This window comes from Emydura macquarii, unplaced genomic scaffold (genome assembly GCF_026122565.2).
Source record: "Emydura macquarii macquarii isolate MOO-44397 ecotype Brisbane River unplaced genomic scaffold, CSIRO-AGI_Emac_v2 contig_450, whole genome shotgun sequence".
Classification (NCBI taxonomy): Eukaryota; Metazoa; Chordata; order Testudines; family Chelidae; genus Emydura; species Emydura macquarii.
Window position 1 is genome coordinate 4,768,400 of NW_027130587.1, and position 15,310 is coordinate 4,783,709.

The 15,310-nt window shown below is 42.6% G+C and overlaps 1 protein-coding gene and 1 long non-coding RNA gene across 4 annotated transcripts in view; one reads left to right on the forward strand and one right to left on the reverse strand.

Annotated features, from left to right (window-relative positions):
• The window catches only part of LOC137146528 (uncharacterized), a 45,676-nt gene extending 42,619 nt beyond the window's left edge, over nucleotides 1-3,057 (forward strand). The window contains exon 3 of one of the 3 annotated variants that reach the window (XR_010917966.1): nucleotides 2,928-3,057. This is a non-coding gene — a long non-coding RNA (uncharacterized lncRNA). Of the gene's footprint in view, nucleotides 1-24; nucleotides 261-1,246; nucleotides 1,366-2,927 lie in introns of those variants that run through there. The other 2 variants (XR_010917964.1, XR_010917968.1) reach the window with 2 other exon arrangements.
• Nucleotides 3,058-3,674: 617 nt separating this feature from the next.
• CUX1 (cut like homeobox 1) overlaps nucleotides 3,675-15,310 on the reverse strand; it is a 372,701-nt gene continuing 361,065 nt past the window's right edge. Inside the window, exons 21-23 of the mRNA XM_067537835.1 lie at nucleotides 12,655-12,735; nucleotides 7,615-7,679; nucleotides 3,675-6,386 (exon numbers count right to left, since the gene is read on the reverse strand). Coding sequence (XP_067393936.1) covers nucleotides 6,326-6,386; nucleotides 7,615-7,679; nucleotides 12,655-12,735 — 207 coding nt within the window. The 3' untranslated portion in view covers nucleotides 3,675-6,325. The remainder of the gene's footprint in view (nucleotides 6,387-7,614; nucleotides 7,680-12,654; nucleotides 12,736-15,310) is intronic.

The following is a 15,310-nucleotide window of genomic DNA, read 5'->3' on the forward strand; positions in this document are numbered from 1 at the left end:
AACTGTTCACTTGAATGTTCCCAGAAAATCTGACTCACGGGAAGAACAGTGATGACAGAGCAGCTAATGGACCAGTCTGGACTGGATAGGAAGGATATGGAGTCGCACGTATCCCACATTCTCAGTTTGCTATCTACGTCTGTACCAGGGATAAGCAAGCCCACTGTTTTACCTTGGCAGTGTTGCCCAGTGGATAGTGCACTGAACTGGAACTCATGAGACCAGGGTTCTATTCCTGGCCTAGTCCCTTTGCGGCTCAGTTTCCCCATCGGTTACATGGAGATAACGATCCTGACCTCCTTTGTAAAACGCTTTGAGATCTATGGATGAAAAGTGCTAGATAAAAGCTAGGGTTTACCACCTGGTATCAAATCCTAACCATGTATCTTCCCCTCCAACATTACATACTTTTGTTCTGATGGCTGGTGCTCAGATATCAGGGTGGTATGTGTAATACAATGAAATAAACAGAATGGGTATCTTGAGCTGGGATTTCCCAATTTTCTTTTTGCTGTCCTTTACAGGGAAGAGGGGAGTCAGCATTTGCGTGCAACCTCCCTAGTCCTTCACGTGTTTACGTTTCTGTGTGCGGTGTAGAGGAAAAGACTGTCCTGCACCTGGGTCCGATCTCAGGCCAGGCTTAGAAGCCTCAGCAGAATCATGGCTGAGCCTGAAATGACTTTTGGTTAGCAGCAGGCAAGTTCGCTTGCATCCTAGGTTTGATTGTGGATGTGTCTTTGGAGCAGGGAGTTTCTCTTTGCTCTATGTTTGTACAGCTGGAGGCACCTAGGTGCTATGATAATACATATAATAAATATTAATAATTTGTCACAGTTTTAGTTGTTCCCAGTTATCATGACCCTGCCATTTTGCTGATGCAGTCACAACCTTGGAGATGCTAAGAGGTCTGATAGATCCATTCAGAATTCCATAGACTGGCCGGGGGAATCATTGGAGCTTTCCTCAGCCCTCTTGCGGAGACCAAAGCTAAACTGAGGCCTGAGGGGATGATAGACATGAAGGGAGCATATCTAGAGGCAGAAGCAACCTCCCTCTGCCTGTCAATTCCTGCTACTGAAATATAATTTGGTGAGACAAGTTTGGTCTCTTTCCTATTATGCAACTACATTTGTCTTGCTAAACAAGTAAACCCTGGTCTGTTTGGTTTGAACAATCATCTTTTCCATTGGAGAGTGGGCCTCAAGCAGTGAGAGCACGTGCAGAATATAATTCTCTGTCATTTTAGGGAGTGCGTTCCCAGCATGTCTCCAGCGGGCACCTGCTATTGAGAAACTTTGAAACCCTGAAGCATCTGACACTCACTGAAACCTTGCTTGGGTCTGTGGTTGGATCTCAGAGTCCTCCTGAATTAGGCTATCTTTGCGCCTGATAATTATTTTTGGCTATTGAATCTAGAGCTTGAGGCAGCAGCAGTTCTGTCTCTCATTCAGGAACAGCAAAGTTCTTCAGCTGCAGCAAAATCAGAGGGGCTGGTGCTGCTTTCAGTAACTGATATATATATATATATATATATATATATATATATATTTTAATCAAGTGTGTTACAAGATTCCTTTGCCACATGCCTGTCAGAAAGGAGAAGCTATGCTTCTAGCACACTCTCTGGTAACTGCCTGGAGCTCTTCACTCAGTTCTATTGAAATGGCCCTAAAGGAAGGCTAGGAGCCCTGAAAGGCCAGCTGGGCTTTGGAGTGACATTATGTGTTTAAGCAGTGTAAGAGTTACAGGAAATTACAAAGTGGATTAAGAGCTTTTTTGGTTCTTTACAACACACCATCTTAGAGCTAGCTGCTGAAATTACAACTTCTACTGTATGCATGGAATACAGTGAGCAAGTGGCTGGTTAGCCTGTGGATAGGGAGGCTTCTGTAGAAACAGACTTCCAAAGAGGTGCTACAAACATGTGCATGCACTTCCATCCTTCAGCCCTTGGGGATTTGGCCTTGCTCTATCACTGGAGCGTGTGAAAGATGAGCAGATGGAGAGGGGATGGTCATTGTAACGGTGCACACCTCAGGTGTGCTTTAAGGCTGATGGCAGAAAAGTCACGCCATGGTTGACAAATGGATGCCTTTCCCTGGCTTATTAGAATTGTTTGTTGCTTTTTGTATGGAGGCCTGGAGATTTATGTAATGTACCCTTCAGTGATGACAAGTAGCTCCCCGTAGAAGGCTAAGAGAAATCAGTGGGGAAGAAAGCATAAACAGATTGGGCTGGATTCTGTTCACTTAACACCAGTGTGAATATGGAGTTACTGAGTTGACACCAGCATAAGAGAATTGCTTCTGCCTGTGGAACATCAAAAGAAAAACAACACTTCTCCCAGCACAACTGTGAACTGCTGCTGTGCTAGAGCTGGTTTACAGCTCCTAATTCAGTTACTTAAGGCCAAAAAGGCCTGGGGGGAGGGTGGTAAATGTAAAGGAGGTGGGAAGGAAGCAGACATGGGGCCTGCAGGCTTTAGCTTTCCTCCAACTTTCTTAGGCACACATTTTCCTCCCATTTCCTTTTGAGACCCTGTGGGTTTTGGGAGAATTATCTTGCAGTTCTAAGATGCTGTGTCATCACTAAACCAACCAACCACTGAGAAGAAAACAGCTTTGAAAGCTGATGATCACAAGTTAAACTCTGTAATCTAATGGTCATCCCATCAGACACTTCCCTTTTCAACTCTGCTGATGACAACTCATTTGGCACAAAGAAGCTATGGGATGTGTTTGTATGGGGAAGTGACCAAAATAGGCTGCATGACACAATAAGAGAACTGGGAGCAACCAACTCCATTTGAAACAGGCCATTTTAGCGCTTGGGATGCTCATTTGTAAAAAGTCTGCTCACCTATGGATCTGTGCAGAGGCAGTCTCTCTCACTCCTTGTTCCCTTTTAATCCCAATCTTTCAAACCAGCGGACCAACCAGATAACACTGTCTACAGCCCCACAAGATGTGAGTGTTCCTGCCATCTCAAGAGAGCTAGAGGCTGCCCATGTCCATTTGATACACATAACTGAGGAGACATGCATGTAAATGGCTGAAGTGCAAAATCTGTGCTTGGTCGTGGATGAAAGGAAAATTAGAAGAGGGGAAAAATCGTCACCAAAACTAAGCAAAGCAAATAGAACTGGTTTGAGGTTTTGTTTTTTTTTTAAATTAAAAAATAACCTTTGGCTGTAAAAAAAACTGTATGAAGGTTTTGTTTTAAAAAATAAACAATAGTTTCCCCATTCCTCACAGGAAGCGCAGTTAGCAATGGCCAGGGAATTAAACCAACACAGACTGCTGGTTTGAATTCAGTCTGATTATCTGTTTTTATCTTGTGAGGGGCAGAGACTACTTACATCCCTGGGCACTGAGGTTATTCATCAACAGCTCATACCCTCTCTGTAGTAGTGTATTTTCTCCCTCCTTTCTATACATAGCAAAGAATATTTCATCTCAACTGCAGGTGGCCCTGGTCTTCACACAGCAGGTATCAAGGCTGGCTTATAGGACTAGGGTCAGATGTGCTGCTCCTTCTGGCTGCACAAGACCTCTACAGTTACTTTAGCTGTTGGCCTGGATTTTAAAACTAGCTGCAAACTTTGTCCTCCTGTAGCTGGCAATTGAACTGTCTGTCCTCTTCCTGATTGTAAAAAACAGAACCACTTAGGCAAATCAGTCTTGATGCATGTCTAGGTTTATTTAATAACATCTTGCATAGCTCAATAATATTTATTTTAAATCATTTATGGAAGATTATATGTGCCAATATCTAAGCATGTTTTGCAATTCTGATACATTCAATGTAGCTTCTAAATAAAGTAAGTGTGAATTTCCCTATGAAACCTAAAAGAAACTACCCTAACATAGCAAATATCTCATTCTTACCAAAATCACGCTTTTAGCCACTCTACAGCAAAACACCTATTTATTCTGTATATAAAGATCATTACTTTATTGGATGCGAAAAGCAATGCTAACTTTGTCTGATCCTTTAGAGCTCACATCTGCTTTATGGACCCTATCTTGCAAGTGCTGAGCCCTACAACTGTCCCTGAAATCAGTGAGAGTTGGAAGGTGCTCTGCACCACAAGCAATCAGGTCTTGAGCACAATTCATGCACAATCTCTAGAAATCTGGAGTCCTTTCAGATAAGGTTGCCTTCCTCTTAAAAATGCTGATGACCATTGCTTTGAAGAAGCAGCACAGACCTGAGCTGGATACAAATCTGTGGAAAATGGGCTGTGTTTTGATAGTGATTAATATTTCTTCTCAGAGATTGCTAAGTTATTCAAAGAGAGGAAATAGGATGACAGCAAACAAAATGCTGCAGCTCAGATAGCCCTGCAACTTCATAAGAAATAACTGCATGTTTACTTTAGAGAATCCCATTCATTTTAACAAACCATCAGTAGTTAGGTCCTGTCTATTTTTTATCTTATTTTTATGCTGTTGTAACTCTCTTAAGGTAGCTGCAAAGGGTGTAAATCCCCATTGGATTCACTGCAATGTAAAATGGGATTTACGCTCGTAATTTACTGGCGCACATCCCATTTTCCATCGGAACAATGGGTCTAGATGAGGGTTATGTACCAGTGTAATCACATCCAGTGCAGATTTCTCTCTTCTAGATAAATCCCCAGACTTCTCAAACCTCTCTGTGTAGACAAGTGCCAATTAGTGCTTGTGTATTATCTTCATTACAATTAATATTTTACAGTTTTCTACAGGCTGGGCAACTATAAATACACCTTCATTGCTCATGGCATATGGAAAGTCTTATCCTGGACTACATATTCTATTTATAGAACCACGCTTACAAACACGTGTTTGGATAGAGATGTATCTGCTATGCAATATTAATCATGGAGCAACAACATTCTCCTGACCTAGAATGGGGATTTTAATTGAGCAAGAATGAACCATGCTAATTAACTATGGAGTAAGGGCCTGAGCTGTCATAGTACTGCACACCTTCAACAGCCACTGCAGTCAATGGAAGCTGATGGTGCTCAGCACTTTGCCACAATGTGGAACACTAGTAGAAATTTATCAGCTCTATATAAATCAGCTTGTCCTGTATTTTCTTCTTCCCAATGAAATCAATGCCTTTTTGAGCAGCGCAGTACTATTCCCTCCAGATAATCCACTATCAGCAATTAACTCATTCAAGATGAAGAGCAGCCCCGAAGGGTCAGACACTTTCTAGCCAGGCTGCAATGCGAGCAAGCTTGTCCATCAGACATCTTGCATTATGCTAATACAGCCTTTGCAGCAAAGCAACTAACGCACAGCAGAAACATTTCTATTATCCAAGATCACCTACTGTGCTTCCAACGAGCTTCATGCTTATTAGCAACACTTTCCTCGCGCCAATTAAATCCTAGACATCCAGTCCATTTCAAGTGAACCTAAGTCTCCAGTTCAATAATGCCAATAAAAAAGCCTATCTGCTTTTACTCGACAGCACTCTCAAAGGCCTCAAGAAATGCACATTAGATTAAATACAGAGCTGAACAAGATCTTAATTCAATAAGAAATACAGCAAGACAGCAATATTGCAATAGTAACTTCCTGTCTCTGGCTGGCTGATCTCACAAAGGGTAAGAAAATTTATTGTAGGATCTTGCAACAAGCCATTTCAAAGTCTAGTAAAAACTGTAGTCTTTAATCACTCAAGAATTTGCTGGAGAATGAACAATTTTTTTTTAAATACAAGACCATTTAAATGACTGTAAAGACCACTAACTTCTAGAGGTCAGTTTTTCCTATTTCATGGGAGGGCTAGCCAGGCTAATGTGTTGTATTTTGAAGAGGTTATGATGTGATGGTTACATTGAAGTAGGGTCCCACTCTGTTCCACAGCCCTCAAAAGCTACATGAAGACGTTAGGGAACTGTTCTGTTGAAAACTTTCTCCTACAGTTTTGTAAAGCAAACCTAAACGAAAAGAGAATGAACTGCCCCCCTCTGCCTGCACCCCAACTAGTAACTCTGGAGATTTCTAAAGCCTCAGACACCATCACCCAAGGGAATACACAGAAGTCCTAGGATTCCAAATGGAACTAGCTTCCTTACACCTATGTTTTGCAAAACAATACTCCATTATTACTGCTTCTAACCTAAAAGTGTAGGAGCGGGGACGGGATCATTCTTCTCTATCTTACAAAGCACAAAGGTAATCTTTTAGAAGTTTCAAATCAAGCAGCTGTCTATGCACAGTGGTCACAGCAGTGACAGAAAATGTGCGAACAAGTGTGACCAAATGATACTGCCTGATGGAATTAACAGTCCCCTTGGGATGGTGAAGATCCTCGATTCCAGCCTTCACTGCCACATGTCGCCATTGTCTCCATTCTCATGGAACTTGTGCAAATGATCAGCATACCTGAAAAGAACAAGTTAAATAATGAATCAGCACAAAATCCCTGGCAAGACTCAATACACACTGAAATCAGTATGAATCTAGACTGGCCTTCAAACACCAACTACCATAATCAAGACTATAGCATCTTTTACAACACAAGGAAATCCCTGTGAGTTAGTCAGAGCAGCTGAAAAGAAATCATTGGACCTGACGCTGAAGTCTTTACTCACATCTGGAGCTGTGCAAAAAACTGCTTTTTTGTTTTGATGGTCATTCCGAAAAAATCGGAAAAAAAATTTATTTCAGATCAAAATGTTTTGTTTCATTTAATTTTTTAAAAATACTTCAAAAATGGAAATAAATTATGAAACAGTTTCAAAATGGCACATTTTTATTTTTGCGGGATTTGAATTAGACACAATTTCTCAATGTTTCAGTTAATCTGCATCTACATTTTTCAGAGGAAAAAAGTTTTGGCTGAAAATCTTCACCCAGCTTGATCACATCCTTACTTAATATGAGAGGATTACTTGTACACGTAAGTGTTCCAGGATCGGGCCCACAGCTACTGAAAACTGTAGTTTCCAAATTTATCAATCTCTTGAGTATTTGTCATTCTGCAGCTAATTTCAAAACTAATTTAACATGTTGTTCTGCTTATAAAGTATGTGTAAAAGTGGCACAGTGAGCCTCCATGTTTGCCATCCTAAAGGTTTTCAGTTCCAATGATTAAAACAGTCACTCCAGCAAACTCAGCCTGAGCTCTGAAAGCCAAGCTGGATTGTTTTATTCTTGTGCATCATCACAAGTAAAACGTCCTCCTCACCAAATTAAGGCTTAGGTTACAGCTCTAAAACCCAGTTAGCTATCGTTGACAAAGGTGTCATGATTGGAACCTAATAAACTATTCTGTTGATGCACAAGAACAAACAAAATTCAGCTCGCTCTGTCTGAACTGTGTTTGACTTCACAGGCTATCAAGAGTCAAAAGCAGTCAACTTTTACTTCTGGTATTAAAGACAGTAGATATGACTAAGTAGTCACAGGGAACAGATCTGCTGAAATAAGGTGTACTTTTTATACAGTCACTTTTCAGAACAAAACTTCACTTTAATGCGACCCTGTGTTTAAAAAATGACTGCAAACCCAAATGTTCCTCTTGTTAAATCAAAGTTGTTCCTCTTCCCAGCACAGACAGTAGTTCTTTTGAAATCCAGATTGTACTGAATCCTCCTGTTTTCATACATACTTCTTAGCACAGTAAGCTGCACAGTCTCTTCCCATGCTCTCACTCCAAGCAGTTTTGTAGAGTACCTGGGAAATAAGAAATGCTGTTAACTGTTTCCCATTACTATTGGAGGTCCACCCTGTATTTACTTTCTACTAAGTACATTAGTGCAGCTGTGACCAGCTTCTCACTTCTCTTAGCATAAACCACCAACCTGACTTTAAATCTCTTCTGTGATGCTATACTGCTTTACAAGACCATGGGGTCTGATTCTTCCATTTCTATTAGAGAAATGTGTGCTACATCCTCAAAGAAATAATAGTTTGCCCCAGTGAATCAAATGCACACGGTAATGGGCTGGGTAGAATAGCAAGCGTGTGCTTTGGATGCACACGTGTCTTTTGTTTTTTCATAGCCATAAGTTATGTATGTTCAAATGGGTTGATTTCAACATGGTAAAAATATGAAAATTTTCAATACATGATTAAAGAGCACAAGGAAGAGCTGTGTAGTAGTAACACAGTAGTTAACAATTACCACTATTAAGATACTTAAAAATATCAAATATTACATATTAGTGGTGTTAATTTTTGGAAAATAGAATTGAACCAGAAGCTTCAATTTCCCTCCCTTGAGTTTTAGGACTTTGTTGTTGTTGTTTTGTTTGCCCATCAAATTTGGATACGTTTTGCATTGCGATGCTTCCTTGAAACTCTCCTCATGATTTGGTAGTAACCTAGTTTTCAAAGATGTTTACAATTGTTTCATAACATGGGAAAACCTGTAATGTCCATAGGGTCTCTGCAACAGAGTAACTTAAATGAGATCAAGTAAGACTACAGGAACTGGAAAGCCTAGAGTTCATGAATAGAGATGAACTGGAAAGTCAGCAGGAGAAGAGGCAATGGGGCTGTCCAGGTCCATTGATGCAGTGTGAAATTAATACCAGGGAGATAGCATGATGCAGCAGGTCAGGAACAGGACCAGGAGTCAGAAGTCCTGGACTCCAATTCTGGCTCTGCCACAGACTTGCTCTGAGACTATGGGCTAGTCACTTATCCTCACTGCACTTCATTTCCCCTCATCTATAAAACTGGAATACTGTACCTTGCCCATCTTTGTAAAGTATTCTGAAATCCATGAATGAACAGTGATTTTCACTATACCACCCACAGAGCCACAGAAGCTTTGAGGAGAATCATATACAGTGCCTTTCACTGAACCAATCAGGTAAGCTGCTGAAGAGCAGTTCTCATGCAAAAACGATGATGTCTCATGGGTCAGCACGAAGGGCTCTATTCCTTTTTTATATTGTTGCCCTTCTATAAACCTTTCAGCAGAAGTAACATGCAAATGGCAGGCTTCTACAGGGACCTGATTTTCAGAAGTGCTGGGCACCCACAAATCCAACTGAAGTCAACAGGAGCTTAGGTTACTCATTACCTTTGAAAATCAGGCCCCAGCTCTCCCTCAGTCTCAGTGCTGTCTCCTGAAATGGTTAGCTTGTTGGCAGAGAGGATGCATATAGCCCTACAAGCAATTTACTTCAACTAATGAAGGGCAGGGCTGTAACATGGTGGCCTCTGTTGTACGTCTCACTGGTCTGTTGTCCATTTTTGGTATTACACATACAAATGTATTTAAATATTAAAATTCTGCAGATTGGGGGTGGAGCAAGAATAATAAATAAATAAATAAATAAAACTTTACAACCCACTTCACTGACAAGCAAAATGGGACTGCAAATGCAGGCAGAAGACCTCCACATCTGCTCCCGAAGCTGATGTGCTATTGCCTTTGTGATTTGTAAGAAGGTATTATCCTGTCACCGGGGAAATACTCTAATTCCACAAATACCATTCAGCATGGCTCCAAATTAGGGTTAATTGAAATTCACAAAAGGGAGAAGGAAGAAAAGATTTGTGGAAAGAAAGCCAGATGGAGGGAGGTGAAGGCCTTTTTGTTTCCCTAGATTAAGGGGAAAGACATTTCTCAAAGATGGAAATGGATCAGACAGAATCATCCAGCCCATTATTAAGTATATGCAGTTGGAACCTGATCCAAAGCCCATTGGTGTCAATGGGCTTTGCATCTCTGGCCTTGTAACGTTTAGACAGAATGAGATTATTCCATCCATGCAATACTTATGGCTAAAACTGCAAGTCTGTCATAGAGGTCACAGATTCCATGACTTTCTGCGACCTCCGTGGCTTCCGCAGCTGCAGCAGCCGCTGTGGCTGACCTCGGGGCCAGCTGCACCAGCTGCTGCTGGAGTGGCCCTGGGGCCAGCCCCACAGCAAGGGCAGCTGGCCCCAGGGACCACCTGAGCAACAGGCCCTGGGGACCTTGGAGCAGCAAAAGGCCCGAGCAGTTAGCCCCCACTGCTGAAGCAGGGGCTAGCCATCGGGAACCTGGGGGCCACCCAGAGCTTCAGGGCCCAGGGGAGCAGCTAAGATTTAGTCAGAGGTATTGTTAGTAAAAGTCATGGACAGGTCATGGGATATGAATTTTTGTTTATTACCTGTGACCTGTCCATGACTTTTACTAAAAATACCCATGACTAAATCTTAGCCTTACTTATGCCTAATATTTTTTTAGGTTAAATTTTAAACAAACATCATTAAACTATTTATTTTCTTAGCTCTCTTCCTCACAAGATGACTGCAGGTCGGTTTTATCCTGACAAGATCTGGATAGAAATATTTGTGCTACTTGTTTTTCTTTCATCTTGTCTCATTATTTAATTATTGATGAGTTTTTCCTGCCATGACAGCTAAACCCCCAGAAATTCTGCATGAATGTGGGGGCGGGAAATTCTGTAAATAAAACTTTAAAACAGGATAGACTGAAAAGCACAATGACACTGCAAATAAAAGCTGGAGATCTTGCCATGTGCTGCTAATATCTCCTACACGACTCATAAAAGCATTATCCCACCACTCGGGAAAAACTGTAATTCCAGAAATACGATTCAGCAGGCCTCCAAATTAGGAGTAATTGAAATTCACAAAAGGGGTAAAAAGCCCAGCTGTGAACACAGCCCTGAGCACAAGGGAACTTCCAAATTGAAGCTTCCTTTATCTTTCTGGTATGAGAGGGCAGCCATCCAACTCCACTGGATCATACTGGGACTATACATCCTCATCTTGCACACTGATCCTCACAGGAAGCTGTCTACGCCTATGCAGAGCCTCACTAAAATCAACAGAGCTTCTTGCTTGGACCTGATCACAGGATTGAGGCCTTATTGACTGGGAAAGGCAAATCCACAATTAGCAGTTTCCTCCCTTTGGAAATACAAATCTGCCAGAGGACATAGGAGGGTTATAGGGGGGGAGAAATTACTGGATGAGTGCACAGCTGCAACAAAAAAGGCAAAGGAGGTCCAAGGTCTAAAAGACTGCAGCAAGCACATCAGTATCACTTCTTTCCAGTTATGCAGTTGTACAGTGAGGGCTGTAATTCCAAACTGCCACATCTAAGGTACCGGGTGTTGGCTGATCACAGCTCCAGAAGCAGCCAATCATTGCCTTGGTCCAAAACACAAAGCATGCAATGATGATACTGTAGTGTTTGCTAGTACTGGGGAATACAGTGCGGGCAGCTTTCAAAGGGGCTAAAGCAGCACAGCTACTAAATAGAGAAACCTTTATGGAATATTTCTACAGACTGGTCATTTTTCTATAGAATTTTCAAACCAAACTATGGAAGTCTACAGCCAGGATATAATTCTTTATTAAATCCAATAGGATGATCTAAAATGTCTACAGAAAGGAGATCATTGTCCATTCACCTGGATAGGGCTTTTACAGTTTTAGAATAGTTTCTATAGACCCGGGTTGGTTTTAACACTATTAAGTTCCATAGAACTTTTCCCACAATGGAGTTGGAGATTATTCTCACCGGAAAAGGAGACACTGCAGTGACCTAATAAAGACTTTTAACATTATGAAAGAGAGAGGGGTGAGTGGGTCGTTAAGGCATGTATTTACACTGGTAAATGTTTGGAAACCAAGGGACAACAATCTAAAAATGTAGAAGCCAGGGAAATGTAGGAAGCTCTAGCAGAATTATATCCTGAAGAGTGTAAGGAAAATACGGACTAAGTTGCCAGGAAAGGCAAGGCAGAAACTAACTGAGCTCATGAATCATCTCCATTTGTTTTTGAAAAGTGAACAGACAAGGGACCTGGTGAGAAAGCAGGAAGATGGGATTACAGCAAGCTAAATGTAGGCTGGCATGTTGGGTCACAGGAACATTTCTTATTCCTAAAATTACTTATGCTCTGAACTTCATACTGAATGAATAGATTAATAAAAGCCTGTAATGCCCTGGGGAGAGGCTGGATTGCCCTAGTGCTGTTGAGTTGTAGGAACAACCAAGCCTTCCTGCATTTAAATAGGGCTAAAGCCTTTGCAGCTATTTGCAGTATTAGGAGACTAGCATGGCCATAAAATGCCAGTTGTTTTGAAGAACCTCAGGGTTTGTTGTCTACACTGCAATATAAACCCCGCAGAACCGAGTCTCAGAGCCCAAGTCAGTCGATTCAGGTTCACAGGGCTCAGGCTGCAGGGCTCAAAGGGCCCGGGCTCTGGTACCTTTCCCCTTGCAGGGTTACAGAGCCTTGGCTCCAGCCCGAGCCTGAATGTCCACAGTGCAATTTTTAGCCCAACCCCACATCAGCCGACTCAGGCCAGCCACGGGTCTTTGACTGCAGTCTACACGCACCCACAGACAATGCGGCCTAGCAGCTTGATCAGGGAAAGGCATCAAGAGACACCTGGGTTCTATTCCCAGCTCTGCCACTTACACACACTGAGCCTGGGTGAGTCACTTCCCACCTTGGTGCCTCTGTCTCCCCATCTCCTTGGATGCATTGTACCACATGCATCCCCTGGCTCTCACATGCCTTTTGGTGCACTGATATATGGACTATCCATACTTGCTTGGCAGAGGCAAGAGTACTTATCCTGATTTACAATGAAAAGCTGACCACTTCATGGGATATTTTCCTGCAGTTGTAAGTAGACATTAGTTCCCCTTTTAGCCCTAAATACTTACCAGGAAGACCAGGCAATGCAGCAACAGAGTGTAGAAAAATGCAATGGTGCGAGCTGTCTTGTTGGACAGGATCAGCCGCCCCTAGAGCAAAATCAGGAGGAGAAAGTCAGTCCAGTTAATGCAAAATTACTCTGGCCACTTTATTTTTCTTATTACATTAGCCACTAGAGAGGCCCCAGATGAGCTCAGGATCCAATTGTGTTAGGCGCAGAGCACACACAGCAAGAGACAGTCCCTGCCCCACAGAGCTTCCAATCTAAATGGACAAGACAGACACGTGGGGCGGGGAAAGGAAGGATTTTGACTCCCATTTTACAGATGGGGAACTGAGGCACCAGGAGAGAATGAGTCACTTGCCCAGAGTCACACAGGGTCTGTGGCAGAGGTCTGAGCCATTGTCCCGTGCCTTAGTCACAAGAACCCTTCCTTGCTTTGTGACCCTCTTTAAACGTCTACCCCATGAAGGCCTTCAAGACAAGTAAATGGATCTCAGCTGGCAAAAGACATGTCAGCTAGAGGGCGTGCGCCGGCATTGGAGTTAGCAGTGGCACTGACCACTCTTAGCTGAAGTTCGTAAGAACTGAGGGCACACAGCACTTCAGCAGGATCCCTCAGTATCCTGCAGGATTGGGCCCTCAGCCCCACATGGATTACACTTTAGACTGGGACATACTGTGCAAGTCTCCAGTCTTTCTCCTGCTCACAAACGTATACGTCCAAGGTTTTTAGAATTTTTTTCACTTGTGCCCACACACACACTTAGGATTCCAGTGTTAGGCCTCCATTTTTTATATATTGGGGCATCGACGTGTTTGTATCCTACTATTTTTTCCCCTGTCACTTTTAATTTATTCTGTATTACCAATTTTTTTTTCATTTTCCCCTTTACCTAAATACAGGCCCTTCCTCCAACTCATTATTCCTGAGAGGAGTCTTGTTAATAATTAAGACTCTCACATTTTTAATGTATTAGCTTGAGGGATTTTTGATTTGCGAGATTCTGTCCCAGGCTGGATGACTAGAACAGAGGAAAGCAGGTGAGCAACTCAGTTCTATGATAACATGTTGACAGACAGCTCCAAGCATTTACAGCATGCTCATCAACAGACAGCCTCTACAGCAGTTATGGGAATGTTGGACTGCAGACTAGCTCCTCGGTTAGCCTGTTTGGGCCTTAGGAGCTGAAGTCCATGGAATAGGTACAACATGGGCCGTGCCAGCGCAAGCTTGCCGCTAATGGGCCTCAACGTAAGCTGAATATAACTATATCCAGGGTGAAGAAATGGTTCAGTCTCTGACTCATTCAGTTCCAGGGCCCTTCTGTAGGGCCTGCTAGCTGGTTCAAATCATGTTGGTAGTTTCTGAAGTAGCAGATTCTTGCCCAGGGAGACTGGAATGAGAGCACCAAACTCATTCCTAACAGATCTCCTGCCAGCTGATACATGCTAATAACTTTCACTCCCTGCCAGCCTGAGCTGGATTCATACAGATGATTTAGAAGAGGAATGCTCTGTGTTCCATTCCTGACTCCCTGAGCTAGCCAGAATGCTATATATTTGTTTAAAGTTGTTTACTTTTTAAATCTTTCTTGCAATTTTCAGAGGTGACCAGCTGTTTGTACCTGGAGAAGGAAGATCATTCTCCTGATTACCTCATTCTGTTATCCAGATACCTGTCTCACTCTGGGCCACTTCATTCTTCTCTCTCTCTAAATCCACGCAGCCTTACCAAACCTGTAAACAGCGTATTAAAACTCTGCTCCGAGTACAATAAATAAGGTCTCATTTCATGGCTTTATACCCCAGGCAGCAAGCCTCTCATACCTGCTCAGACAGAAAAAACAGAGCACTGAAAATATGATTAAGGGGTCACTCCTGCAAGGTGCTGAGCTCTCTGGCCCCAGCCTGCTTAGGGCTTTGGCAGCAATGGGTAGGTCTGCACATCAATAAAAGATCTGTGGCACTGAGTCTCAGAGGCCAGGTCAGCTGATCCAGGCTCGCGGGACAAAAGATTGCAGTGTAGATGTTTGGGCTCAGGCTCTGAAACCCTGCAAGAAGGATCATTCTCAGAGCCCAGGCTACAGCCTGAGCCCCAACATCAACACTGCTATTTTTACCTTTGCAAGCTGGAGTCATCTGACCTGGCCTCTGAGACTCGCTGCTGCAGATTTTTTTTATTGCTGCGTAGAGACTACTAACATGGCGAAAGTTAAGCATGTGCTTAAGTGTTTTGCTGGATTAAAAGAAGTCTTGCAAGTTTAAGCTCTACACACATACTCCAACTACTGTAAAGCTACTGGAGGTTATGATTTCAGGGGGCTTTCAAATACGGACATCTGCAATAGCAAAACCCAGATCCAAACACTGTGGGAAAGTTTCTATCTGGATCCACACCCCAGACATCTCTAAGGAGACTGTCATAGTTCAGACTAGATACAGTATTTGCATTTCCACAAAATTCCCAGCCTCTTTGCTCTACCTCCACCTGGGTTCAGGGATGTGAATTTATTCTATGTTGTTAATTAGCAGCAGCAATGAAGAAAAAATTACAGGCAAAATAATTGTTCTTGGCTTAAATGTGCCCTTTGCATAGCAAATGCCAGACTGGGTCAGAGCTGAGGTCCACCTAGACCAGTGTCCTTTCTCTGTCAGAGATC